Genomic DNA, 26,269 nt, shown 5'->3' on the forward strand with positions numbered 1-26,269 from the left:
TCCAACAGGGGCTGGTGTTCGAACCTGAAACCCAGATATAGGTCCTTGATCAAGAGTCAAACCCACAATCCTTCTATGCGCAGGTTGTTACTCTAACCATAGAGCCACACCAGTTAGGGCAATATTTTTGCTATTTCTTAGGTCAATTCAATTCTTTCTTAGGCCTTTATATCCTAGTTCCTGTTTTGAGGATTAAGTTGTAATGATAGTAAAATCTGATGCTTCTGCAAATTGAGACTGTATAGATTTTGAAATGATCAGAAATAGACTTAATAATATATGTATAATATTTGACATATTCTAATTTAACAGAAAAAAAGAAAAAAAATATTGAAACAACTAATATATCCCAACAGAGGATAGCGATAATTCAAACAAACAAGTTTTTTTCTATTGACTATTTAAAAGTGAATGTATATTATACATTCAAGTAGGCTGCACACAGAAGTATTTTTATTATAAAAAATTTCAAGCATACATAAAACTAAGATGTATAATAAACCATCATAGATCCTTCACACATAGTGACCATTACCAATATGTTGCCAATCTTGTTTCACTATGTCATTGATTAATTTACAGCAAATTCCTCACATTACGTAATTTTATCTGTCAATTTCACTTTGTGTCTCTGAAATACAACAAAGAACTCCCCTTTAAAAAATAGACACTGCCACCCGGCCAGTGTGCCTCAGTGGTTGAGCGTCGACCTATGAACCAGGAGGTCGCAGTTCGATCAGGGCACGTGCCCGGGTTGTGGGCTTGATCCCCCGTGGTGGGGGGGCTGTGTGCAGGAGGCAGCCAGTCAATGATTCTACATCATCATTGATGTTTCTGTCTCTCCCTCTCCCTTCCTCCCTGAAATCAATAAAATAGTGTGCAGTACTTAAAAAAAATAAACACTGCCATTATTCCTCTGAAAAAGCAATAGCATTTGTCTAATGTCATCAAATAGCCACCTGGCATTCATGTTTCCTCCTCTCCTTATAATCTTATTTTTTGAAAAATAGTTGACATCAGGCTCAAACAATATCTATGATTTATGATATTGTTGCTAATATGTCTCCTAAATTTCTTTTCATCTAAATTTCAGATTTCCTCTTTCAAATATTTTGTTCACTTCTTGCCAGTTTGTTTGTGGAGTAAAACAAGTTTTTATCCTATATGGTAGAATAATTGAAAATCTCAAAGTGCCATTATTTGTGTAGGTTACAGTTACCAATATTTACTGTATTACAAATTAAAATACATAATTTAAATTTTACTTATTTAAAAATAACAATAGTAAACCCATTACATTAGTGTATGTAAGCACAGTTTTAACGAAACAAACATAGTTTGAAAATTAAAAGCATACTAAATAAGTACTACTGTTTTACATTTCTGTAAATCTCTTTAATGTCTGGCTTAATAGAAGATAGGTGGGTTCTGATATTTGCTTCTGCATTCAATCTATTGCAGTATGTTGTTTTGGTTGAAATTTATGGGGTTGGAAAAGGGAGGTGTATTTGAAGTATTTTCATTTAGTGGTGGATATTCTTCTTTGACACTACACCAAAACTTGACAAGTGGTAATTCCTTTTCTTTTTTTAATCCTCACTGTAGGATATGTTTAGGGAGAGCAAGGGAGAGGGCGGGGAGAAAAAGAGAGAGATTGGGAGAGAAACATTGATCAGTCACCTCCTATATGTGCCCTGACCGGGGTTCAGACCCACAACCTCCAGCCTTTTGGCGCACGGGATGACGCTCCAGCCATTCGGGCCACCCTGCCAGGGCAACAAGTGGTAGTTTCTTAAATGTCTGCTGTAATGTGCCGTTTGAAGCTCTGTTGATCAGCTTTTAATACTTTGTAACTTTAGAATCTATTGGTCTACCATGCACTTTGAATGGATTCTTTACCCATGCATCATTTTGTAACATTAAGCACTGGTCATTTGGAAAATAACTGCTTTGCCACGTTGTGCAGAACTTCCAAATGTTGACAATATTTTATTGTGCAACATTTTAAAATCGTATTCATGACTATCACCACCCATCTCCTTAGAGAAGTCTTTAGCTGTTGGGAAGTTTCAAGCTCTTGGTGGTGGATACAAGTTTTTCAAAAATTCTCATTTTCCCTTGAATGCTCAAATTGTATCATTAGCTACAAATGCTGTCAGCATTTTTCTTGATGTGACAGGCTCACTTCATTTATTTTTGACAAAATATTTGCCAGATATTCAAACCTGAATAAACATCGTTTTGGAAATAAAAAAAAAATGGCTCTCTTTCCATGAAAAACAAAACAGCTTATTCAGCTTGTATCTCAAACAGTTCACCAGCGCCTTTTCCTTGAGGCAACCACAGTACTTTGGCACGCCCACCCACTTTATGGTACTTAACTTTATCATCACACAGAACATTAAAAGATGTATATTCAGGTATCAAGACAAATATTTCATCAAGGATGGTCTTTAATGAAACTGACCTTTGTTTACTGTGAATGCAGGATGGTGAAGAAAACAGTGGCAGCAGCTTTGCCCACTAATGCTTTTGTTCCATGAGTGCAAATGTCAGCAGAGTGAGGGAGGCAATAACGTTCTTAGTATTTTTATGAAAACAGTTTTGGCTTCTTGGACCTTTGGAAAGGGTCTCAGGGCCCCCCAGGGTCTGTGGCCTGTGCTTTGAGAAATGTTACTAAAGAGTTTCTGACAGTCCAAATTTTGCTTCTGATATTTTTGTGGTGTGATTTAACGTGTTCCTTTGTTCCTGGTATTTTCTGTAAATAAACTTGATCAGATTAGGTTCGATTTTGTTTTTTTCCTGGCAATACTCCTTCATATATGGTTGTTTCTTAGAGCCATTAATTTATTACGTGTTGCAAATGGTTATGTTTCAGTTCTCCTGCTGATAAACAAAGGAATGTCAGAACTTTGTTTCTGCTATAACTTACCATGGATTACTTTTGTTTATTAGCAGGAATTCTTTCTAAAGGAAAATTTCCTCTCACCCAACTATTTGTTATCCTGAGATATAGTTTGCATGGGTCTCATGATACAGGCAGGGTCAATCTTGTTTATTTTCCCAAATAGTGACTTGGTTACCATATATCCTCCCCAAAGGTGGCCAATAAAGTGATCTAGGTTTGTTTTTTGTTTGGTTTTGAATATCATTATGAACTCGTGGATTTAAACTTATTTGATGCGTTTCAATTCAACGCAGCTAGAATCCTTTCTTGGGCCTGCAGGAGCCTCTTCAGTTGCTCCTGAGTTCTTTCGATCATGATCTCTGTTGTCCTTGTTTTTTTGTTGTTTTTTTTGTTTGTTTGTTTGACATGTTCCAGGCTCATCTTGCACATTTTCTGCCAGAAATCACCTCCTTCTCCAGGAAGACTTCCCAGAAGTGGTATTTAGAGACCACAGTCAGAGCTCTGGGCTGCTCATTACTGTTGATGAGTGATTGTTTCTAGACTTTTTCAGTGGACAAAGCTAGAAAAATGCATATTTTTTAAAGATAAAATGCATCACAAATTCATACTGACACTATTATTCAAATATTGGACTCATTGATCTTTCCCATTGCTTGCCAATGACCTCAACATAACTTGTTGTATCCCATACCACACAGAAAAGTCTCAAAGAACAATATAATGCTGCCAATAACTATGATTATGAAAAGTTTGTTTTGCAACTTTTTAAAAAATGAAAAGTAAGCATTATCATAGTTTAGCTAACTGAATTGGTTACCTTAACACAGCGTTATTATTGGTGTTTACTGTACATGTTGAGACTTTTTTTTCTATTTCTGGGAACATCAAATTGGCAGATATTTCACCTGTATTAAATAAATCAATTTATTGAAAGAATCAGTCATACTGATTCTTTTATTACTTGCTTTTTTATTATCTAAATGGTTCCTTTTTGTTTATTAACATTTTCTATTCTTTATTCATACCTACTCTCTTTTCAATGTTTCAAAACAAAAAACTATTTAGAGAGCAAGGAATTGCGTTCATATGGCATCATGATTCTTTGGGGTTTTGTTGTTTTTTTTCTATATTTTTATTGATTTCAGAGAGGGAGAGAGAGATAGAAACATCCAGTGATGAGAGAGAATTATTGATTGGCTTCCTCCTGCACGCCCACTCCTGGGGCTGGAGCCCACAACCCGTTATGTGCCCTTGACCAGAATCGAACCTGGGACTCTTCAGTCCCCAGGCCAACGCTCTGTCCACTCAGCCAAACTGGCTAGGGCATGATTCTTTGTTTTAAGTGAGTTTTCTATGAAACAATGAATTTCTTTTTAAGAATAGAAATGTTTACCATGACACTTTATAACTTAGAAATTTTATTACTATTTTTCTGCTATAACTTACCATGGATTACATTATACAATAGTGTTGATATTTTCTGAAGCAGTTATTTCTTGTTCTGTGGATCTGAGATATTATGATCAAGAAAATTATGTAAATAAGGGAAACTAAAGTGATGACCACTGAAATAAGAGCTGATTTATATGTGGAATTCTTTTTTTTTTTTGCCTTCAGGTTAAAAAAAATAAATCATGACTGAATCTGCCTCTAGCACAAGTGGTCAAGAGTTTGACGTATTCAGTGTTATGGACTGGAAAGATGGAGTAGGTACATTGCCAGGAAGTGACTTAAAGGTAAGCTGTCTTTATTACGTACAATTTTATGTAATGATAAAAATTAAATCTGAATATGTACGCAAACTAAGAATTAAAAACATTAAGCACAATGTTTTATATGATACTTAGACCTCTACAATAAACTCTCAAGACAGTTGGACATGCTTGTGGTTTGGCAGAAGCCTTTGTCACTTGGGGTGGAGACTAAGGAATGTTTCGGCAGCAGGTGCTCATTTTGCAGATAGTGAGTTACAGCTTCGAGGAGGATCATCTCAGGTTTGACTCTCTCATGATGACAATAAATGTGGCAGCGGTAGGTTAGAAAACCTGTCTTATATTTTGTAGTAATGGGCTTTATAAATTTAAGTAACCACACTCCCTGGGCCCTAGTGTTCTCATTTAAAAACTGGATAATGTTAAAATATTGAATAAACGGAATGATTTACCTCCCTTAAATTATTTATACTGTAAATATGGATTTTATATAATCACTTGTTCAAAATTACTGGTTCTCCCTGTACACCAGGCTGCTTTTGTATGGAGGAGAACTCTTTTCAGAGAGTGATTCCTTCATGTGCTCCTTTTCTAGGTGCTCACCCTGCCCCTTTCCCCCAGACCCCCAAGCCCTCTCAGGGACCACATCTGCTGCCCCATGAAACATGGTTATGCAAGCCACCTGAGAAGTCAGCCACCCTCACCTCTCATTTCAAATTTGCTTTTGCTCTGATCCTATCTCTGGGACCTTGAACCTGTCTGTGGCCTTTTGGACTTTGTGTCTGTACTTGATCACTCAGATGTTTGAACTTCCAGTCTCCCTAACAGGCTGTTAGCTGGCTTACCTCTCTAATGCTTGGTGTTCTGTACTGTCTTGAATAAAATTTCCTGCCCCTCTAATATTGGCTTCTTATAATCCAGTCCCTTTTTGCTGCCAAACCTGCCCTAGTTCATTCTCAGTGGTGAGATTTGGATCTGTTATTTAAGGAAACATACTTAGATTTTAGTTGGGTTAGGTTTAAAGAAATAAGTGCAGTGTGCCAACGTACCTTTCTGAGTTTAGCTGAACAGAAATATACTAGTGAGGTTTAGTGAAATTCCAAGAGGAGATTTGGTTTTAGTTTTAGGCTGTGTGACCTTGAACAACTCGGTTGGTCTCTTTGGGCCAGTTTCCTTTTTGGTAAAATAAGGGATTAAATAAACACTAAAAATTTTATCTGCTCTTAACATTCTTCAGCTGTTCATCTGGATTAGATACATTAGAAGTAGAGTACTGGGATTTTTGAGAAAGAAGGAACGGTGTCTCAGACTCTGAAAACATCAGCCACATATTAGCTACCTGAACGTTGTCAAGTTATTTAAATTCCCTGTTTCCGAATCTTTATCTGTGAAATGGAAATAGGGGATCTATGTCTTAAGATGGTTATGAGGTGGTTGAAAAAAATACCTATAATAATAAAAGCGTAATATGCTAATTAGACCGGACAGCCTAAGGACCTTCTGGACGTCATTCTGGATGTCCTTCCAGATGAAGCCGTGGTGGTGGGAGCCGAGGCAAAGGTGGTTAGGGGTGATGAGGCAGGCAGGCAAGTGGTTAGGGGTGATGAGGCAGGCAGGCAGAGTGGTTAGGGGAGATCAGGCAGGCAGGCAGGTGAGTGGTTAGGAGCCAGCGGTCCCGGATTGTGAGAGGGTGCAGGCCAGGCTGAGGGGCCCCCTCCCCCCATGCACGAATTTCGTGCACTGGGCCCCTAGTGTATATATAAAAGACTTAAATTGTAGCTATTCAGGCTTTGCTATATGTTGTGTAACTGCCCCCCTCCCTTTTTCATTGCTGCATCCTCTTGTACATTTTAATCCCTTCTGAGTAGCTTTTTTGGGTGTCAGGTAGATGACAAAATTTGTAACTTTTGTTTGGTTAGTTTTAACAATGGAGTATAATTTCCATCCCTAAGAAATTTAGATTGCCCGAGGTTTTCTAAGCAATGGATTTTAGGAATAGTAAATAACCCATTACTTTTATTAAAGCAAGCAGATAATTACGCCATTTAGTGGTTTTATAATCTGGGTTATTTGATTTTACTTTTAGGCTCATCTAATTGGACAGTTGTCGTGTATTCAGTTCATTTCATGCACTATGGATAGTTTGATGTCCATTAAAAAAATAATTTAAAAACTGATTTTCTACCTTTCTACCCTTTCCATCTAAGGAGATTCAGAGGCTAGCCAATCGATTATATTGCTTAGGATTTGTAATTCACTTGCTCCTTCTATTAAAATTCGAGTTGCTTAAGAGATCTGATTGAGAAATTAATTTTTCACAAACGTAAGATATTAGAAAGAACTTTGAATAAATCATGAAATTTACTCTCTCACATCATGCTTTGCCAGTTTGAAAACCTTAGCATTGCTTAATGTGTTCTTTTAAAATGTAAATTAATATTTGTAGGTTAATATCTCAGGGCCAGCCCTGAGAACAGGCAGGTAGTGAGTGGTATGGGAAGATGTATGGTAGGGCTCCCTTTCCCTAAAGCAATTTCTCTACCTGAGCTTCTCATGCTGTCTGAAATTTATCCGCAGAGAATTATTCCTCTGGGCCGTACGGATTTAGTCTTTCAGAGTCCCTGAGTAACATGCAGATACACTCCTGAGAGCAATAGCATCTTATCTAGGAAGAAAAGTTGCCATTTAACTGAGAGCAGGACCTTGCAGCAGCAATGCAGAAGCCCAACTGGAAAACTCCCCGCACTCCTGGTGCACAATTGGCCTTGCCTTGGTTAGTGTTCAGACCAGTTTAGTTAGCAAATATCTTTGCCCTTAAAGCAGATTGTAAGTAGAACTCAGATTTCAGCATTAAAAGTCATAAAACAAAAATAGGAATCTCAGTAGTGTCTTTTAATGATCTGTTATTTAAGATAGGCAAAAGTAGGCAAAGACCCTTTGCCTTTACAAGCAAAATAGAGACTTGAATCAATTAAAGACAATTCAAGCCAAGACAAATAAACAGAACCTTTGCTACTCTTTATATATTTTAGAAGTAATTGTTTCTGATTGACCTGGATATATCATATCCACTTACAGAAAATGTTCAGCGTCAGCTGATGTGCTCGATTTGCTCAATAAAGCGCTTTGTAAAGTTTATAATTTTGATATTCTTGGTTAGAATGGAATGACTATTTTCACATTGCTTTTTAGACTTCTAGGTTAAAAGAACTAATAACTTCAAAAACAAAAAAGAAATAAAATTGGTTATTTCAAGTTTTCATGGTTCTAAAACGATTCATTACAAACTTCCAAACCTGTTTTGTTGGGGAAGATGTCAGTCTCTCTGGAATTCCGCCTGTGGAGCCCAGCCAGTCCTGTTAACAGCACCTAACAAGCTGTGTGGTCCAACACTTTCTACAACAATAGTAATATTGTAGAAGGCACCGTAAATCCAAATTGAGAAGCCAGAAAAAAAATTGATTCCTGTGTCTTTGCATATGATAAAATACATTAAGAACACTTTGAGGTTAATTTTTGAGATAAAGTAACTGGTTACATTAGGTGTTCTTTACTCTTCAGGGTTATAGGATGCCTCTGAAAATATGATGAATCTTATGAGCCCTATCCCCAGAAAAGTATATTTGTGCCAATCTCCTAATTATGCATATATTTCATTGGACCCATTGACCCCTAAAGTCCATTCATCCATGGATCCCTAGCTCACAGGAGTCAACTGTTTCCCTAAATGCCATTGCATCTTTACTGTGCTTAAACTATAGGTCAGTTATAGACATTAAATGTTAGGAGAAGGAAAAGATTATTGGGATTAAATGTTGTATTGTGGGATTATTACCTTTTAACTTTGAAAGTATTTGAGCCTAAAGCTTCCAGGGGTCATAAGTCTGAATTTCTATTTGAAGACTCCACTTAGTGGGGCTCTTGTTCTATGTGTTTGAATTGCAGGGTGGTTTGCAGTTTAGCAACAATTTGGAAATTTACGCCCCAGGAGACTTTCTTTGTAATGTTGTAAATGTTTGGTGCTATTTCTCCCGTTTTGTAACTGTCAGATAAATATAAATTAACATCAACACATAATAAAAGTGAAAATTGCTTTCCTGGATTGAATTATAAGGTTCATGCCCGTTTTGTGTGTGTGTATGTGTGTGTGTGTTTTTAAAAATTTTTTTATTAGAATTGGTATTCTATCATATTCTTTAATATCATTAATTAATAATCATTATAAGGCTTGTTTTTTCTACTCTTGCCCAGTAGATGGTACTGTCAGCTTTATTTTGAAATATTCTGTTTTCAGACTTGATCATTTTAAAATTAATTTCCCCCAAAAAAGTGAAGTTATTTTTAGGTCTTTTTCATCCAGTTAACTTTTTGGGATTTCTTAGACTGACATTTGTAGATGAACACACTACCTAGAGTATACACATTATCTAGAAATTTGTGTCTGAAATATGTAGTAGGGAGAAGACTACTTTCACTTTCCTAAACTATTTCAACTTGTTCAGTCTGGAAAGCATTTAATGATTGTGGACTATGTGCAGAAAGTAATTTAAGCTGCTATTTTCACCTGGTGGAAGGAATAAGATTTTTCTGACTTGAGTCTGAATCTAGTTTGGTAAAATACACACTCTACGGGCATGTTGACCAAATCAATTGTTTAGATTCGGAAATGGAAGGCCTTTTTAAAATACTATGTATTTGCATGCTCATGTATATTTCTGTGAAAAAAGTCTAAAATTTTTAAGCAAAAGGTTTTATTATCCCTTTGAATTTTAGTTTTCATGCTCTTCATCACTTGTTACAATAAGTAGATCCCTAATGTCATTCTGTTTTATGGGAAAACAGAAGGAATACAGAAAACTTTGAGCTTCATGAATGAGAGTAAATCTAGCTGTTTCAAAGAGGATGAGCCCCCTTTAGCCTTTAAAACACACACACACACACACACACACACACTACGGCCAGGCTATTACAGAAACATACTGTTTGAAGCTTGCCATGCAGTGAGAGGAAATTTTCAAACCTTGGACTCAAAATGTCCCTAAAATCAAATGCCCTTACTTTTTAAAAAAAAATTTATTTATTAAATTGATTAAGATGACACTGATCAACATTGAACAAATAGGTTGGTTTCATGTGTGAGTTTCTATGGTCCATGGTGCAAATGCCCTGACTTTTTAGTGATAAAATTGGCCTGGAGCTAGGAGACTCGTTCATAGATATTGCCAGCTGTTTTGGAAGACTAGAGGGAAATGTAATGGAGAATTCAGAGAGTAGTGAAAGAAAGAGGAAGTGACCCTTGATTCCACCTTCCTCCTTCACATCTTGGGATATAATGACATGGATATGCCAGTGATAATTTCTGGAACAGAGATACTCCTTTTCTCTGAACTAGGTGAGACCAACTTATTCCTGGGAAAGCAGTAATTTTGATTATCAAATAAACTGTAATATAAGAATATAAGTCTTAGCAAAAAATGGTGTTTGAAATAGCAGGCCATATAAGTGAGCTGGCTACTTTACAGGACGGTGCAGGGTTGGTTGTTTATATCCTTAAGAAGTACCTTGCTGCTTTCTTCTATTCCCCTTCTCCAAATTCCAAAATTAGTAAAATGCAAATGGTTTAATATCCGTAGAAGGCTTATTTAGATGTAATAAAAGCGTAATATGCTAATTAGACCAGACGTCCTTCCGACGACCTTCCAGACAAAGCCAGGGCAGGGAGGAAAGCCCGCGTCCCAGGTACCTGCCAGCGGCTGGAGGGAAGCCCGGGTCCCGGGTCCCGGGTGCCAGAGGGAAGCCAGCAGCCGGGGGGAAGGAAGGCCTACTCTTGCACGATTTTCGTGCATCAGGCCTCTAGTCTAGATATAATTGTTTTAATTAATTTTTAACACATAATTTTTTTCTTAAAGACTATATAGGCCAGCCCTTAAGTTACTGTTTTCTGAACACTTTTGTAAATTTTGCCTCTTTCTCTACCATGTTGTCACCAGTTTCGAGTAAATGAATTTGGAGCCCTGGAAGTTATAACCGATGAGAGTGAGATGGAAAATGTTAAAAAGGCAACGGCTACCACAACTTGGATGGTGCCAACTGCTCAAGAAGGTAAGAATGGGTGCTCTGTATTGCCATTTCTTTCTTTTGAAAGTTTTAAAGTAAGAATATCTCAGTAGGCTGGAACCTTGAAAATTCTGGGTGATTTTCATGTTACATATGCTTAGGTAAATTTCTGTAACGAAGCTGATGTGGAACTAGCTTTTATATTTTAAAATAACCATTAACTGTCTTCTCTCCTAATGCCAGATCTGTAATAGCACCAGGTTAATTGGAAATTATCCAGTAAATCCATGTAATAGCCTACCCAGGTGATTTAGCCAAAAGCCTGCCACTTTTTTCTCATCTGCTCCGATGGTTGTAACTAACACCTATATGCTGATGACTCCTAAATCTATATCTCCAGCCCCGACCTCTCCCCCGAGCTCCAGGCCCGTATTTCCACCTGCCTACTGGACATCTCCACCCGGATGTCCCACAGGTACCTCAAACGCCACATGTCTGAAATGCGATTCATTTTCTATTTCTTTCTCCCCTCCCCCCAAACCTGCCTTTCTTCTGTAACACATAGTTCAGTTGGTGGTAGCACCAACTACCCAGTTCAAGCCAGAAATCTAGGAGTCATCCTGAGTGTGTTTCCCCCCAGCCCCATAGCCTGTTAATCCTCTTGGTTTTTTATTTCCTAAATATGTCTCAGATCTGGCCTTTTCTATCTATTGTCACTGCCACTGGCTTAATTTAGGTCCTTATCAACTCTCGCCTGAGCTAGTGCAGACATCTCCTGAAGAATCATTCTGCTTCTAATTCCGCCCAGTTTATCCTGTATACTGAACTTAGAGGAACTTGTGTAGATTGCTTCTCTGACGCTTCACCAATTCTTTTTTATCTCTAGCAAAACATACAGAGATCTGGGTGGCCTGCACCCACCTGCTCGCTTTATCTCTTTGCTTTCTGTTCTGTTCTTTGTACTTTGTGTTCTGGCAGTGCCAGTGGCACTGGGCTACCTGTAATTCTGCCAGCACATCCTGTGGCTTCATGCATCCTTGCCTTCGCTCATGCTGTTTCTTCTGGCTGGGATACTGTTTCTCACTTTGTCCAGTTGGTAAATTCCTCTTTGGCTTTTAAAACCCTGTTGAGGTTTTATATCAGAAAATCCTCCCCTGACCTCACCCCAGGCCGATTGACTCACGTCTTCCTCTGTACGACTTCTGGAACCTGTTTGTGCTTCAATGACTGCATGTGTCCTTTCTTATTACAAATACTGGTTCTCTTGCCCATCCTCTCTTCTAGCCTGTGAGCTCTCTTGGGTAAGGGCTATACTGTCATTTCCAGTGCCTAGCTTAAATTGGTGTCTGATAAATGTTTGCTGAATGAATGATTAGCCTAATGATTCAGGTGAAAGGAAATGTTCATTCCTAAACGATTTGGATAATTGTGATTCAGGAGATCTGCTGCATTAAAAGTAAAACAGAGAGACATTGATGTAACCAATTTAGTAAAACAAAATTACTCATCAAAATGTAATAAACATGAAATAACATAGATAACCCTTTTTAAATTTTGTCAAAGACACATCTATAAAATAGGATTGTAAAGATTGACGGTTTAATTTTCTGAATTTAGTGACTAATGAAATTTTCTTCATTTTACTTCAAACACTGTAGAAAAAGCCTTGGACAAGCTTTTTTTTCTGCAGAATTGTTTTGTTATGTAAATGATTTGAGTGATTTCTACCAAGCGCACCCTCTTCTCTCTCCCAAATCCTAGAGTTTGATCATTCATTCATTCAACAAACATTCTTTTATTGTGTTGCTAACAAAATTATTAGAAGAAAAAGTTTAAGTGTATTTTGGAATGTGTTCTGTCATGGTTTTAAATTTTTTTCTCTTCTTTCCATCTTCTAGTTTTTTCAGAGAAGACTGGGATGCCCTTCAGGTTGAAGGAGTCAGTAAAAGTAGAAGGGCTTCCGTTCTGTGAGAACTGTTGTCAGTATGGCAACGTAGATGAATGTCTTTCTGGAGGAAACTATTGCAGCCAGAATTGTACTCGGCATATCAAAGACAAGTAGGTTTTTGTTCCATTCCATCTGCAGAATGGGTTTTAGAGTCCATGGTCATGGCTCTCTGACCTCTGTCACCCTTTCATGCCCTTTCTTTTTTCCAAGACGTTTCCTGTAGAAACACATGGATCTCCATCTCATTACTCAACCTGGTGACCTCAGTCATGTCTGATCTGAGTTTTATTGCCTGTGTTTTACCTGCAATACAACTTCTGCCTCTTTCTTTAGCCATTTGTTTACACGAGTTTGTTTGTTTCTCAGCTCAGAGTATTTAAAGTTCTCTGGGTCACATACATATTTTGATGATACTGATGGTTCTTGAAACACAGTTTTGTTTATATTTGGAGGGTTCTTAGGTAACTCAGCTAGAACTCTACAAATGGAATAAAACTGATTGGAAATCAACTGAATGAAGACCATAGTGAGTAATGTAATGAATTATGTTACTGCTGATATCAGGGAAGACTAAGAAACATGAGACAGGGACATCAGCTGTGACTGACAGTGGTGTGACTTTGTCATTTGGGGGTTATCTGACAGAATTCAGCGTATTACCAAGAAAATGTATTTCTTGCATATAATTGTATGCTGTAAATAAATGACTTGACATTTATATTTCACTGGCGTTTCCCATGTATTTTAATTAGCACAGTCTTGTAAATTGTCTGTTTTTGTTGGGGCCAACTGATATTTTACAAAGTTACACTTGGCCTTTTTCATTTGGACTTGTTATTCTTAATAATTGATAAATCCTAGTTTTAAAGTTGCCCTGAAGACTAAAATATCTTTGAACAATTGATTCTTTTTTAAAAAAAATTGATTTCAGATAGGAAGGGAGAAGGATAGAGAGAGAAATAATGATGAGAGAGAACTATTGATTGTCTGCCTCCTGCATGCCCCCTGCTGGAGACCTAGCCCACAACCAGGCATATGCCCTTGACCGAAATCAAACCCAGGACCCTTCAGTCCGCAGGCCAACGCTCTATCCACTGAGCCAAACCAGCTAGGGCAATAATTGATTCTTTTATTAGTATGGGTTGCAGATGTGAAAGACAAATTATTTTAAACTTGTAAGACTCTGTTTTACATATAGTGCTGGTCTCCTTTTGAAATTAACGTAGAAACTAATTTCCACTTTCTAACCTTGACAGTGTCACAATATATGATAATGGTTTGACATGTTCCCTATCTATGATATTCTAATGTCTACACATCCTGGTGGTTAAATATTTTTCCTTTGGCGGGTAATGTTTTAAAAGAATTTGCATTGATACTCACCATGTAGATGTTTGATAGGTATTGTTTCCTGTCATTATTTTGGGTTTACAAGTAGCAGAGATCAGAAGGAGGAAAGGGACCTAGGAGAAGACAACGAGGAAGAAGACCCTAAGTGCAGTCGGAAGAAAAAACCAAAGCTATCCCTGAAAGCAGACTCCAAGGAGGATGGAGAAGAGAGAGATGACGAAATGGTTAGTATCTCTTATGGGACTACCTGGGAATACAGGGGTGTTTCCTAAGTGGGTAGCACCATGGTCAAAGGCACTAGCTCTACAGCTAGTTACTGACTTCAAGTGCTGCTTCGGCGGCTCTCTGTGTTACCATCAGCACATTATCTACCTACTCTCCCTTTGTTGCTGTCCTCATCTCAAATTGGGAATTGTAAATAATAGTACCCCTTTCTTAGGGTGAAGAAGTAGGAATTTCTATGCTTATTGCTGGAGAGAAAGAGGCAACAGTAGACCTTCAGTTTTGACAATGAACCTTTAGTTTCTTTCAATAGCAAGATCCCAGTCCCATTTTAGTAAATTGCAGACAGATCTCATAAAAACTATGTGAATAGGTAGAAAATGGCACATCAGTGTCAGGTATATTTAGGGAGAACTAATTCAGAGTATGCGAATTAAAACATAAATGTCTTATCCCTAAAATATTAATGGTTCTTAGGAAAAGAGAACTTTAAGGTCTTGAGGCATTTTCCTTAAGATCAACTTTGAACAACTTTTATTTGCCATCACTATTCTAGGAGCTGAGAATACAGGATGAACAGGACAGCAGCGGGACAGGTCTCTACTCACAGGGACATTACATTCTTAGTAAGGGAACATATAATAAAATAAATAAGAGAAATGTCAGCCTGTGATAAGTGCTTTGCTGAGAATTACAATGGGGATGGAGGATTGGCTATTTTAAGTTGGGTTGTCAAGGAGGCCTCCCAGAGAAGGTGGCATGAACAATGTGATCTGAATACTAAGAAGGAGTCAGCTTGGTAAAGTTAGGAGTGAGGAGCCCTCTGGGAAGTGGAGCAGCTTAAGGAAAAGTTCCTACAGTAATGTGCAGCATGCTTTGTTTGAGGAAATAAAAGGAAACAATACAGTTGGGAGTGGAGTCAGGTGAAGCTGAAGAGGTCCAGGCCATGGAGGGCTTTATGGTATACCAGAGTAATGGGTTTTCATTGTATTTTGGGTGTGATGGGAAACCATTGGAAAGTTAAAGGCAAGGAAACACTGTGATATAATTTATGTTTTAAAATGATCACTCTAGCCCAGCCGGGTGTAGCTCAGCGGTAGAGCGTCGACCTAGGAACCAAGAGGTCACCGGTTCGATTCCCAGTCAGGGCATATGCCCAGGTTGCGGGCTTGATCCCCAGTGGTGGACGTGCAGGAGGCAGCCAATCAATGATTCTCTCTCATCATTGATGTTTCTATCTCTCTCTCCCCTCCTCTCTGAAATCAATAAAAATATATTTAAAAAAAATAAAATAAAATGATCACTCTAGCTTTGCCAGGTGAGAGCAAAAGTGGAATGAGGGAAACCAGTTAGGATTTTATTGTAGTAGACCAGCTAAGAGGGCTATGTAAGATAGAACAGGGGATTTGGGATCCGTACGAGGTAGGTTTACTGGTGTGTGAGGGAAAGAGAAGAATCAGGGCTCACTCTTAGGCTTTTGGCTTGAACCATTGACTGGATAATGATGGCCTTTACTGAGGATGGGAAGGCAAGGCTGGAGTGTGCAATCTGGAGATACTTGGGCACCATGAGTTTGAGATGCTTATGAGACATCCAAGTGGAGATCCAGTAGGCAGGTGTATGCATGAGTGTGGAGTACGGACTGGGGATATCTGGTAGGCAGGTGACCTTTAAAACTTAGGGAGAGAGATTAGATAGAGACCAGAAGAGGGCTGGGTTGGAAGAGACACTAGCAAAGGGACAGAAGGGGGCCTGGGGAGGTGTGAGGAATATCGGAACAGAGGGCCCCAGGAGCTAGGAGAAGGAAGGGTTTCAAGGAGGCGGGAGCAGGATCCCTGCTATTCTACAGAGTAGTTTTTGGAAATGCTCTTATTTTGTGATGACCTTAGGCCAAAAGCAGCATAGCTCTCAAGTTACATATATGCTTACTTTCCTTAAAACTTAGGAAGTGAAATTGAAGAAAAGTACAAAACAAATAATGCTTTCTGATAGCGCTCTAACTTTTTGTTGGTGCCAGTTTCACAAACTTTCAGAAAATCATAGTTTTCTCTCTTACTGTAGGAGAACAAACAAGATGGGAGAATCCTGAGGGGTTCACAGAGAGCCCGAAGGAAAAGACGCGGTGATTCAGCTGTATTAAAGCAGGGTGAGTCGATGAAGAAAAGGCTTTACTTGCAACTTTATGAAACTTAAAATATTTTATGTGGGTAGACATTTTAGTCTTAGTTGTAATGCACATTAGGGCAGCTAAGGTTTTACTTTGGGATTTTTTTAAATTAAATTTTATCAGTAAAGATTATAGTTTTGCAGAAATAGGTAAGGGAAAAATGGAAGTTAGTAACTTTCGAACAGTGTCCGGGCAAACACGAGAACACCTTACTTTATTTGAGCATCACGTAGGTTTCATCTATTTTTGCACTTTTATTAACACTTACATTCTTGTTCATTTCCTAAGAGTATAAGTTTTAAGTTTTTAATGTTTTCTCTCAAACCACAGCCTCCTGATATGGTGCCTTTTTTTTTTCATTGTTCCTCTGGCAACACTTTATTCTCACGAGGAATCCAGTCGTCAGGCCCTTCCCTTGAATACTTGAGTGGATGAACGCCCACCTTATTCAGCATGGACCTCACGTCATTCTCCTAGAGCCCCAATGTCCTCTGCTGCGCTTTATCCCCTTGACCTGCCACATCGGCCGGGCCAGTCCTTCATGTTAGGTCACTTCACTTGCGCAGCTCCAGTTCCGCCCCGCCCAGTCATGTTGTCCCTACAAATCAGGACTATGAACCCAGTGTTCCTCTTCTGTGATGGATGCATTCCTTGCTTGTTCATCTTTTAAGCCTTGAAAGAAAAGCGTTTGAAACATTTCAACCTGCCTCAAGCACACAGCCTAACTTTTACCATTGGGGGAGATGACTTCTAGTTTATGTCACTGAGATTAAAGGGAATAAATTCTCAGTTACTCAGCACTTTGCCTCAAAGATGTCATCAATCTTTCTCTCCCTTCACCTTCATTTCTATTCTCAGGGCCCCGTCCCCTGTGGGACCTTGTTTCTTTAGTCATTTACTTTTACTTCTTAGCAATTCATACTTTTTCTCTTCATGAGCTCCACCCTAGCTGGTTCAGATCTCATCCCTAAAATACCTTTCCCCCAATTTTGTTACCTATCAAGCTATTGCATTTTCCTTTTATTTCCATTATTTCCCAAGTTAATCCCAAATAAAATTGATGTTAGCTGACACCGTATCTTTATCACATATTTTCGTTTGCTGCTCAAAATCTGTCCCTCACTGAATTGATTTTCTTCCCTTTTACCCCAATTGCCAGCCATTCCCTAGCCACTCAGTGCACTGGCCATTTCTAGTTTTCGACTTATTCATCTCTTAGTTTTTGAGCATCCTGCCTCTAGAAGCACCTGCTTCCTGTGGCTTCCATGGTACTCTTCTGTTTTGATTTTCTGCTGCGTCTTCTTCCTTTACTCTGAGTTCTTCTGAGTCTTTCTTCTACCCTCAGAGCTGCAGATACACCCTGCAGTTCACTGCTTGGCTCTCATTGCCTTGGAAGAGGAGCCAAGACAGGAGACTGAGAACACCAGCTGTGGTAGTAAGAGAAGAGCCAGGCCTAGTGTATTTAGGGAAGTGAGAGTTCACAGTGCACATCTGTGAATGTTTTAGACTTGGAGATTCTGTCATTTTAATCTCACTTGCCTTTCAGGTTTGCCTCCTAAAGGAAAGAAGGCCTGGTGCTGGGCATCCTACCTGGAAGAGGAAAAGGCTGTGGCCGTGCCAGCGAAGCTATTCAAGGAGGTACGGCCGCTCTGGAGAGCGCTGTGTCTGATGGCACGGAGCTGCCGTACTATCTGGAGTCAGCACTGCCATGTCCGCTGTCTGTTTAGGGCCTGTGACTTGGGATGATTTCTCAAGCATATTGTTTTGCATGTGTGTATTTATGTGGAGGGGTACCTGCAGGGCCAGCTAGCATTAATACATGACACCTCCCTCTCCCCCAAGCTGTGTGCATAGGCACATAGCTATACACATGCTCTTTTCTCTCAGCATTTACCAGCTTTCACTCAATTTTAAGAGATATTTCTGCTATTACTAAAAAACTAGTAGATAAAGAAAAACTGGCATGAAATTTCATGTCAACATGAAGGCTTTGGGAGAATAGAAATGAGTTACTGAGGTTTACATAATATCACAACAAAAATCTAAAAATGAATTACTATATTCTATTAACTGTAGTGAAAATATTGTATCATAAGTAATTTAAAATCAGTTAAAGGTATAGACGCCAAGTGTAATTCTAACTAGGAGCTGCTGCCCCTGGGCTAAAACAGGGGTCAACAAAGGGCCTTTCTATAAAGGGCCAGAGAGCAAGCATTTTAGGCTTTGTGGGCATCTGGTCTCGGGTGCTACAGCTCAGCTCTGTTGCTATAATGAAAGCAGCCATAAACAATATATAGGTGAATGAATATGGCTGTATTCCAATAAAACTTTAATTACAGATGGTGGCCTAGATTTGACCCATAGACTATATGTTGACTCCTAGCTTAAATTATTTAATATTTAATCATAGTATGTAATAAGTCTGCCATCAATATCTTGTTATATATGTAGGAATTTAGGGATTTTTTAAAAAGTATGACAAGTAAATATTAGGACGAGTTCTCTACAGTAACATTTAATTTAAACAGTAGTAATCACTTTTGAACTTATTCTATGTAATTATTTACTGTAACTTCGGTCCTTTGAGGAATAGCCTTTTAACGTTTTTTAAAAAGAAATTTTATATATAGGCCCAGCCATGGTGTCTCAGAGGTTGAGATAAGCAATGTGTGTAGATCCAAATCCTCTTCCCCTCTTAAACCAAATGATAACATATGTCATTCATATTATTTTTTGGACTTTGCTTTTTTGTTAACTTAATTTGGAAATTATTCCATCTCAGTTCATTATTTCCTTTATCATTCTTTGATATTAATGCATAAAATTCAATATTACGGCTGTTCCATAATAATTTAAGCTGCTCCCTATGGATTGACATGTGACAAATATTGACATATATGGCACATACATATATATGATATATGTGTCAACTTTTAGGAAGCACCTTAAGTTATTATAGATTAGACATAAGAAGGAAAACTATATGTACATATGGAAGATAGATACACGAATTTTTTGCCATGTAAATGTTTTAATGAATAATTTTGTACACCTGCCATTTTGCACATATGGTTATCTCTGTTGGATAATTTCCTAGAATTAGAATTGCTGAGCTGAAGAAAGTGTTCTTTTTTAATGGATATCATGAGATTGCAACTTATATCCCTACTGGTGATGTCTGTGTGCATGTTTCCCTAGAGCCTTGCCAACAGTGTTATCAAACTTTTTTATCATTACCAACCTGAGAGGTGAAATATATTTTTGTGTAATTTTTGTATGACTTTTATGAGTGAAGATGAGCATCTTTTCAAATATGTAAAACATTTAAATTTTCTTTTATGTGACCTCTTTGTAGTCTTTATCCATTTTCCATTGGGTCATGAGGTGATCCTTGTCTTTTGAATTTTTAAAAGTTATTTATTTATTTGGTTAAAGACTTTATTTAAGAATGGTAATTATTCATAATTTTAATTAGACATCCAGGATGAAATACTAAACCTGCTGTCATTTTTCGTTGTAGTATCAATCCTTTCCATATAACAAAAATGGGTTTAAAGTTGGCATGAAATTAGAAGGCGTGGACCCTGAGCATCAGTCCGTGTACTGCGTCCTCACAGTGGCTGAGGTAAGCTTTATTTTTAAAGTAAAATGGTGACTGCGGAGTTTTAATAATGGGAAAAGATGCCACTTGTTGAAGACATGCAAAGCTCAGGCTGCTCCCAAGTCATTATGTGAGAAGTCATTATATGACTTCTCTGTATCTGTACTAGCCTTGGTCTGGCTGGATATCACCGCATGTGGAACTTTATGAAGGACAAGAAGCCAGCACACAGACAGTGTGCAACAGGGCAGGCGCTCTGGGACCCCGCAGCAGCCGTGTGCCCTGTGCTGGGCTGGCTGCTCCCACACCAGCCCCCCACGGTGATGCGCGAATGAGAGGGGATGTGTGCATGTGGGAAAAGTATTTGTCACCCCATATCCATGCTCCTGATGTAACCAGAGATGAAGCCAGAACACGGCAGCCCACCCTTTCCCATGTACACAATAGCCTTTGCCTTTGGGTTTTATCATGTGTTTGCTTGTGTTTGCTGCTGTTAATGAGGGTGCTTTGATTAACATAAGCTGTATCATACTGGATGTCCATGCACTCAGCATTCTGCGTGTGTTTGTTTTTTAATTAATCAACCTTCACCTATTTCAGGTTTGTGGATACCGGATAAAGCTGCACTTTGATGGGTATCCTGATTACTATGACTTCTGGGTTAATGCAGACGCTCTGGATATTCACCCAGTTGGGTGGTGTGAGAAAACTGGCCATAAGCTCCACCCTCCCAAAGGTATTGTCACTTTTTGGTTTCATATTTTAAATTCTATAAAAACATTTTTACCTGTTGATTTAGAATTTTTAAGAATTCAGTCTCTATAATTCAGATAGGCCCAAATTCAAGCTTGATGAACAAATACATTTATTATAGTGAAAGGAAAAAAAAGTAGAATCCTATTCAAGAGAATAAACTATGTCCTTGTACTTATTTGCATATAAAATAACATTTGCATGATACTTAATTTTGACTACAAATAAATTTTAGCTACAGATTTCTATTTTATATATATGTGTATATATATATATATATATATATATACACACACTGGAAAAGCTGATTTGAAAAATTACTTCTAACCTGTTTACAAAATTAAGTTTACTTACTCATATTTTAATGTATATGAAATCTCAAGAAATCATGCGTTGAATATATAGATGTCAATATTTAGCAGATTAGAAAGGACAATATAACACTAAAAATTGGTTTAGACGGTGGTTGAACTAATAGCAATTATTTTTTTATTATTGAGTTCTTTACAGTCTGCCAATAATTTTGCCTGTTTCATGTTTACATAAAGATCTGAGAACAACAGATACCATCTTTCAGTCCATTTCTGTGTTTAATAATGGCATATTTCCTTCCTTTTTCAGCTATTGCAATAGTAGTGTTAACATGATACAAAAGATCCCGGTTACTAGTTTGATATTTTGGGCCTGTCTCATGGTTATTGTTTTTTAATGGCATCCTTTGGTTTTAAGTGAAAAATTAATGGCAGGATGGTATTTTCAAATAGCTGAGGAATTAAACAAAAACATATAGAAAAATATGAGGGTAAAAAAGAAAATCTGTAAGCCTTTATATGAATTGACTGCTTATATATGGTGACTTATTAGCTGTTCTTTTCATGCTTTTAATGGAAGTAGCAGAGAGCACATGAGCAGAGAAGATAAAATGCTAAATTTCCTTTTTGTAAGGAAAGGTTGGCTTTATCAATATTAAGCATGAAATTGTGAAAATCAAGGCAAGGACATTTCCATTAATTCCAATTTACCAGCATGCTTACTTCATAAATCTTGAATTATCAATCCTGTGATAATAGGCCAAAAAGATTTAATCTGTTGTATTACTATTTTTCCAGCTTCCCATTAATTCTTACAAGTTAGTCTCCTGAAATAGAGTAGGTAAGGTTGATGTTAGTCTCCTGAAACATCAATCAGCTGCCTCCTTCAAAGAATTTGACTATTCCAGATCACTAGCCTACTGCTAAGGAGTTCTATCTAAATACTGATAGAAATGCCCGGGTAATAAAAGAAACATACCTAAGTATAATATGTATTTACTTCTTTACACCTTTTCTTTATATCCATTACTGTTTATTCAGAATTGAAAAAAAATAGTATAATTTGTTGTAAATAAACACAACCTATGTATAAAAATGCATAGTTATGAATTATGATTTAAATTTTGTCTGTTTAAAAAAACCACTTGGCCCTGCCAGTGTGGCTCAGTGGTAGAGTGTCAACCTATGAACCAGGAGGTCACAGTTCGATTTCTGGTCAGGCACTTACCTGGGTTGTGGGTTCAATCCCCAGGGCAGCCGATTGATGATTCTCTCTCATCGATGTTTCTGTCTCTCTCTCTTCCTTCCTCTCGAAGTCAATAAAAATATATATTTTTAAAAAATCACTTGATCTCCTGATTTTGGCATGTTTGAATTACAGATAAAAATGGGAATGGACCCCAGCTGGTTTGGCTCAGTGAATAGAGCATCGGCCTGTGGACTGAAGGGCCCAGGTTCGATTCCGGTCAAGGGCACATGCTCGGGTTGTGGGCTTGATCCCCATTAAGGATCATGCAGGAGGCAGCCAATGATTCTCTCTCATCATTGATGTTTCTTTCTCTCTCTCCCTTTGTACCTGAAATCAATAAAAATATATATATTTTTTTAAAGTGGGAATGGAAAACTAAGTGTGAAATATTTTGCTATGTTACTAAGTCTGTTTATATGTTCTTGCCCTAGGTTATAAAGAAGAAGAATTTAATTGGCAGACTTACCTGAAGACATGTAAAGCTCAGGCTGCTCCCAAGTCATTATTTGAGAATCAGAATATAGTAAGTACATCCAAAATACTTTTTCTTAAAAAAAAAAAAAAAAAAAAAAAAAGTGGCTGTTGAGTGTAGGATAAATTCCAAGTGATAGCAAGAAACTATAACAAATTTTATTGCTTTGGTAAAGAGAGTACTCTTACCTTAATTAAATTTTAAAATTAGCTCAAAATCTTCATAAGTAAACTTCTTTTTTATAGCTATATCATGGTTGTCTTTTTATTGAATGGTAGCAGGCAACATAGTACAAAATGCAGGTGTAATTTACAGTTAAGGTGCATAAAAAATTAAATTGATGGGATACTTTATTGTTACTGTCATCTTTTCAGGGTGCTGCTACAGTGGGATTCACACAGTGGAGCCCTGTGTGCATTTGTATGCTTGCCTTCACTCTAGCTTCCAGCTTTATTTTCAGTATAACAGCAGCACAATATGATGTGTGTGTACTTTCTCCTTCTTGACCTGTATTACGACTTCCCATTACATTTGACATCTCTGAGGAAGCCTGATACCTTACATTCTTCTTCCTGGCCCAAGTTCTGATCCAATTGGAAAGAACAGAGAGCAAGCAGGTAGAAAACCAAAGTATGGTCTTTGTAACTGGTAAGGGCTCAGTTGCATGGCCTATATCTGCTATCAAATGAGCTTCTTGCTTCTGAGCCCTAGAATTAAAGAGATTTACTGGCCCTTCCTGCCGCACCTCCCAAACCCAGGAGCATTGGACCAGGGCATACACACCCTCCCACATTTAGAGTATGACCTGTTCCTTCTTGCAGATTCACCGGTCAGGTAACAGCAAGTGAGAATGTGGAAAGAGGCAGTAACGTTTCAATAACATTCCCTCCAAATGAAAATATATATGAGGATTAGGGAAGATGTTCTTCCTCCCACCCCACCCCCACCCCCGCCCAAATACCCTCCATTTGGGAAATGATTTTAACCTGTTATTTTCAGCATCAGTGGAATGGCTAAAAGATTCTCTGATCAAACTGAACATAAGCCTGGTCTAATTAGAGAACTGAAGGGTGTGTGTGTATGTAATAGAAATCAAATGAGCCATGTTAATATTTTAAAGCATCTTAATTGAAAGGATAGTTTAATTGCTGGAATGTAAATTCTGCATTGTTAGTAGGTATTTTCTGTCAAGACAAGGCCAGATAGGTGGAAAACCCAGTGGCCTGCTCTCACTACTCCAAGTTTCCTCATCCCTGCTTTTATGAAGGACAAGAAGCCAGTTATTTGATGAAGACTTCAGTTGGTTCTCTGATGAAGACTTCAGTTGGGGATTTGATTAACTGCCTTGAACTGTCTTCTTAAATTCCGTGCTTTGCTAGCACACAACTTAATCTTGGGTTATGTGATTGGTATCTAAGAAGCAATTAATTTTTGTAGTTTCCTCTTCCTTAGAATATTAAAATATTTATGGTCAGAACTCTGATAATTTCAGGACTTAAAAGTATGCTACAAAGTATCTTTGCAGCATCAGTGACTGCTTCTTTAATTCAGCCAGGACTGAATTCTGACATTTTCAGGTACCGGGCCATCTACAGTTTGTAATGACAGTGGTATATTTATACTAAAAAGAGAGACAGCATCTATGTTGCTTAAAGTAATTAGGATAGTATCAGTATTTTTCAGAAGGATTTTATTTTTATTTATTTTTAATTATATTTTTATTGATTTCAGAGAGGAAGGGAGAGAGAGAGATAGGGGAGAGAGAGAGATAGAAACATCAATGATGAGAGAATCATTGATCGGCTGCCTCTTGCATGCCCCACACTGGGGATCGAGCCTGCAACCCAGGCATGTGCCCTGACCTGGAATTGAATTGTGACCTCCTGGTTTGTAGGTCAACGCTGAACCATTGAGCCATGCTGGCCGGGCAGAAGGATTTTATTTTCAGATGGGCAGAAGTATTGTGATGGGTATAATTGATGCCCAAGTACACTTCTCTGAAATTAGGATATTTTTCCTCACAAAAGATTATAAGGAAAGTTTACATTTTACTGCCCCTTAAGCACTAAATTTTATTGAATTTTTTATTATCTTAGCTCCATATCCCAGATGGCTAATAATTTGTGGATTTCCTTAAATTGCAAACTATTTGAATAGCTGTATATATTAACAGCCAGTTCATTTATGAAGATGACCTATTTTCAGTACTCTTTTGAGAAATCTTTTCAGAAGTGGGAATGAATGTGTACTGACTCACACACATTTTTAACTTACTAAGTGCAAAATTAGTTATTTCGTGTAAAATAACTTTCATTGTTAACTCTATAATCAAGGAAGAAAAAAACAGAAAGGGAATTTATTTGGTAAATCAGACTTGCCTAACAACTATAGTCGTCTAAGGTACCATAACACGAGTTAATATTAATTAAACTCTGTGAGGCTGAGGGTGTTTTAGTTTTGAGTTGCACATAGTTAATTGGGACAGTTAATTGGGTGTAGCAACAGGGCATTTTTCTTATTGCTCTGTTGGAAAGTGACCGTGCTGTAAAGCTGGTGCTTGATTCTTAAACGATGTGGACACAGCTGGTGGACGCCAGGCCTTCACCCAGAGGTGCAGAGAGGGTGCGGGTCTCACTGTGGAGTGTGTGCTCATCTCTAATTAAATCTGTGTGTTTCATAGACAGTGATCCCATCAGGCTTCCGAGTTGGAATGAAGCTTGAAGCTGTAGACAAAAAGAACCCTGCGTTTATCTGTGTTGCTACGGTAACAGATATGGTGGACAATCGTTTCCTGGTACATTTTGACAACTGGGATGAGAGCTATGACTATTGGTGAGACATTTTTCCATTGCAGTGTGTGCTTTTTCTAATTTAGTGTTTATCCAGGTAAACCAGGTGCAGGGTTTAAAAACAATCGTAATGCAAAGTTTGAACAGAAAATAAAAAGCTGCCCCACTCTTTTCTACTTCAGATCTTTAACTTTTTCCTCTTCCCTACGGTGTGTATTTCTAAATGGAACCCTTTAGTTCTACTTTGTGATTTGTCTTTTAGTTGACTTCCTGCTGTGGACGTGCACCCCATCCCAACATGTGCTCACACGTGACACACAACAGACTCACAGCTTCCCCCTGCAAACTTGGGTGTCATCCCTTATTTTTTAGAAAAGTATTTTCATCTATCTCTCATATTTTTATGCCTAGTAGCTAATTTAACCATTTACAATAACTGAATACAAATATAGTAATTGAGAAGTACTGTTTTTAATCCTTATTGTGTTTGGATATACTACATAATGTAGTAAGAGCAACATATAAAATTATAATTATAAAATAATTATAATAAAGCCATTATATTTTGATTAAGTAATTAAAGTAATGATTTTAATATCAAATTCATGTTCATTGATCATTATAATTAAGTTTCCTGATGAAAGGCATTTCTGAAGTGTTTATTTCCTTCTAGAGAAAACTTGAAATGATAAAATTTTAGAGCAGTGATAGATATCTCGGATTCTTAGAC

The 26,269-nt window shown here is 37.8% G+C and overlaps 1 protein-coding gene across 8 annotated transcripts in view; it reads left to right on the top strand.

Annotated features, from left to right (window-relative positions):
* Window positions 1–26,269, top strand: part of L3MBTL3 (L3MBTL histone methyl-lysine binding protein 3) — a 91,144-nt gene that overhangs the window by 21,480 nt on the left and 43,395 nt on the right. For 5 of the 8 annotated variants that reach the window (XM_070417667.1, XM_070417663.1, XM_070417665.1 and 2 more), the window contains 11 exons: window positions 4,526–4,644; window positions 10,611–10,722; window positions 11,078–11,152; window positions 12,576–12,735; window positions 14,061–14,199; window positions 16,259–16,343; window positions 17,911–18,002; window positions 19,885–19,989; window positions 20,566–20,701; window positions 22,710–22,801; window positions 25,431–25,582. In XM_070417667.1, the coding sequence (XP_070273768.1) occupies window positions 4,543–4,644; window positions 10,611–10,722; window positions 11,078–11,152; window positions 12,576–12,735; window positions 14,061–14,199; window positions 16,259–16,343; window positions 17,911–18,002; window positions 19,885–19,989; window positions 20,566–20,701; window positions 22,710–22,801; window positions 25,431–25,582 (1,250 nt within the window). In that variant the 5' untranslated portion in view covers window positions 4,526–4,542. The remainder of the gene's footprint in view (window positions 1–4,525; window positions 4,645–10,610; window positions 10,723–11,077; window positions 11,153–12,575; window positions 12,736–14,060; window positions 14,200–16,258; window positions 16,344–17,910; window positions 18,003–19,884; window positions 19,990–20,565; window positions 20,702–22,709; window positions 22,802–25,430; window positions 25,583–26,269) is intronic. The other 3 variants (XM_070417669.1, XM_070417670.1, XM_070417671.1) reach the window with 3 other exon arrangements.

This window comes from Myotis yumanensis, unplaced genomic scaffold (assembly GCF_028538775.1).
Source record: "Myotis yumanensis isolate MYYU_CA2020_CCGP unplaced genomic scaffold, mMyoYum1.0.hap1 SCAF_6, whole genome shotgun sequence".
Classification (NCBI taxonomy): domain Eukaryota; kingdom Metazoa; phylum Chordata; class Mammalia; order Chiroptera; family Vespertilionidae; genus Myotis; species Myotis yumanensis.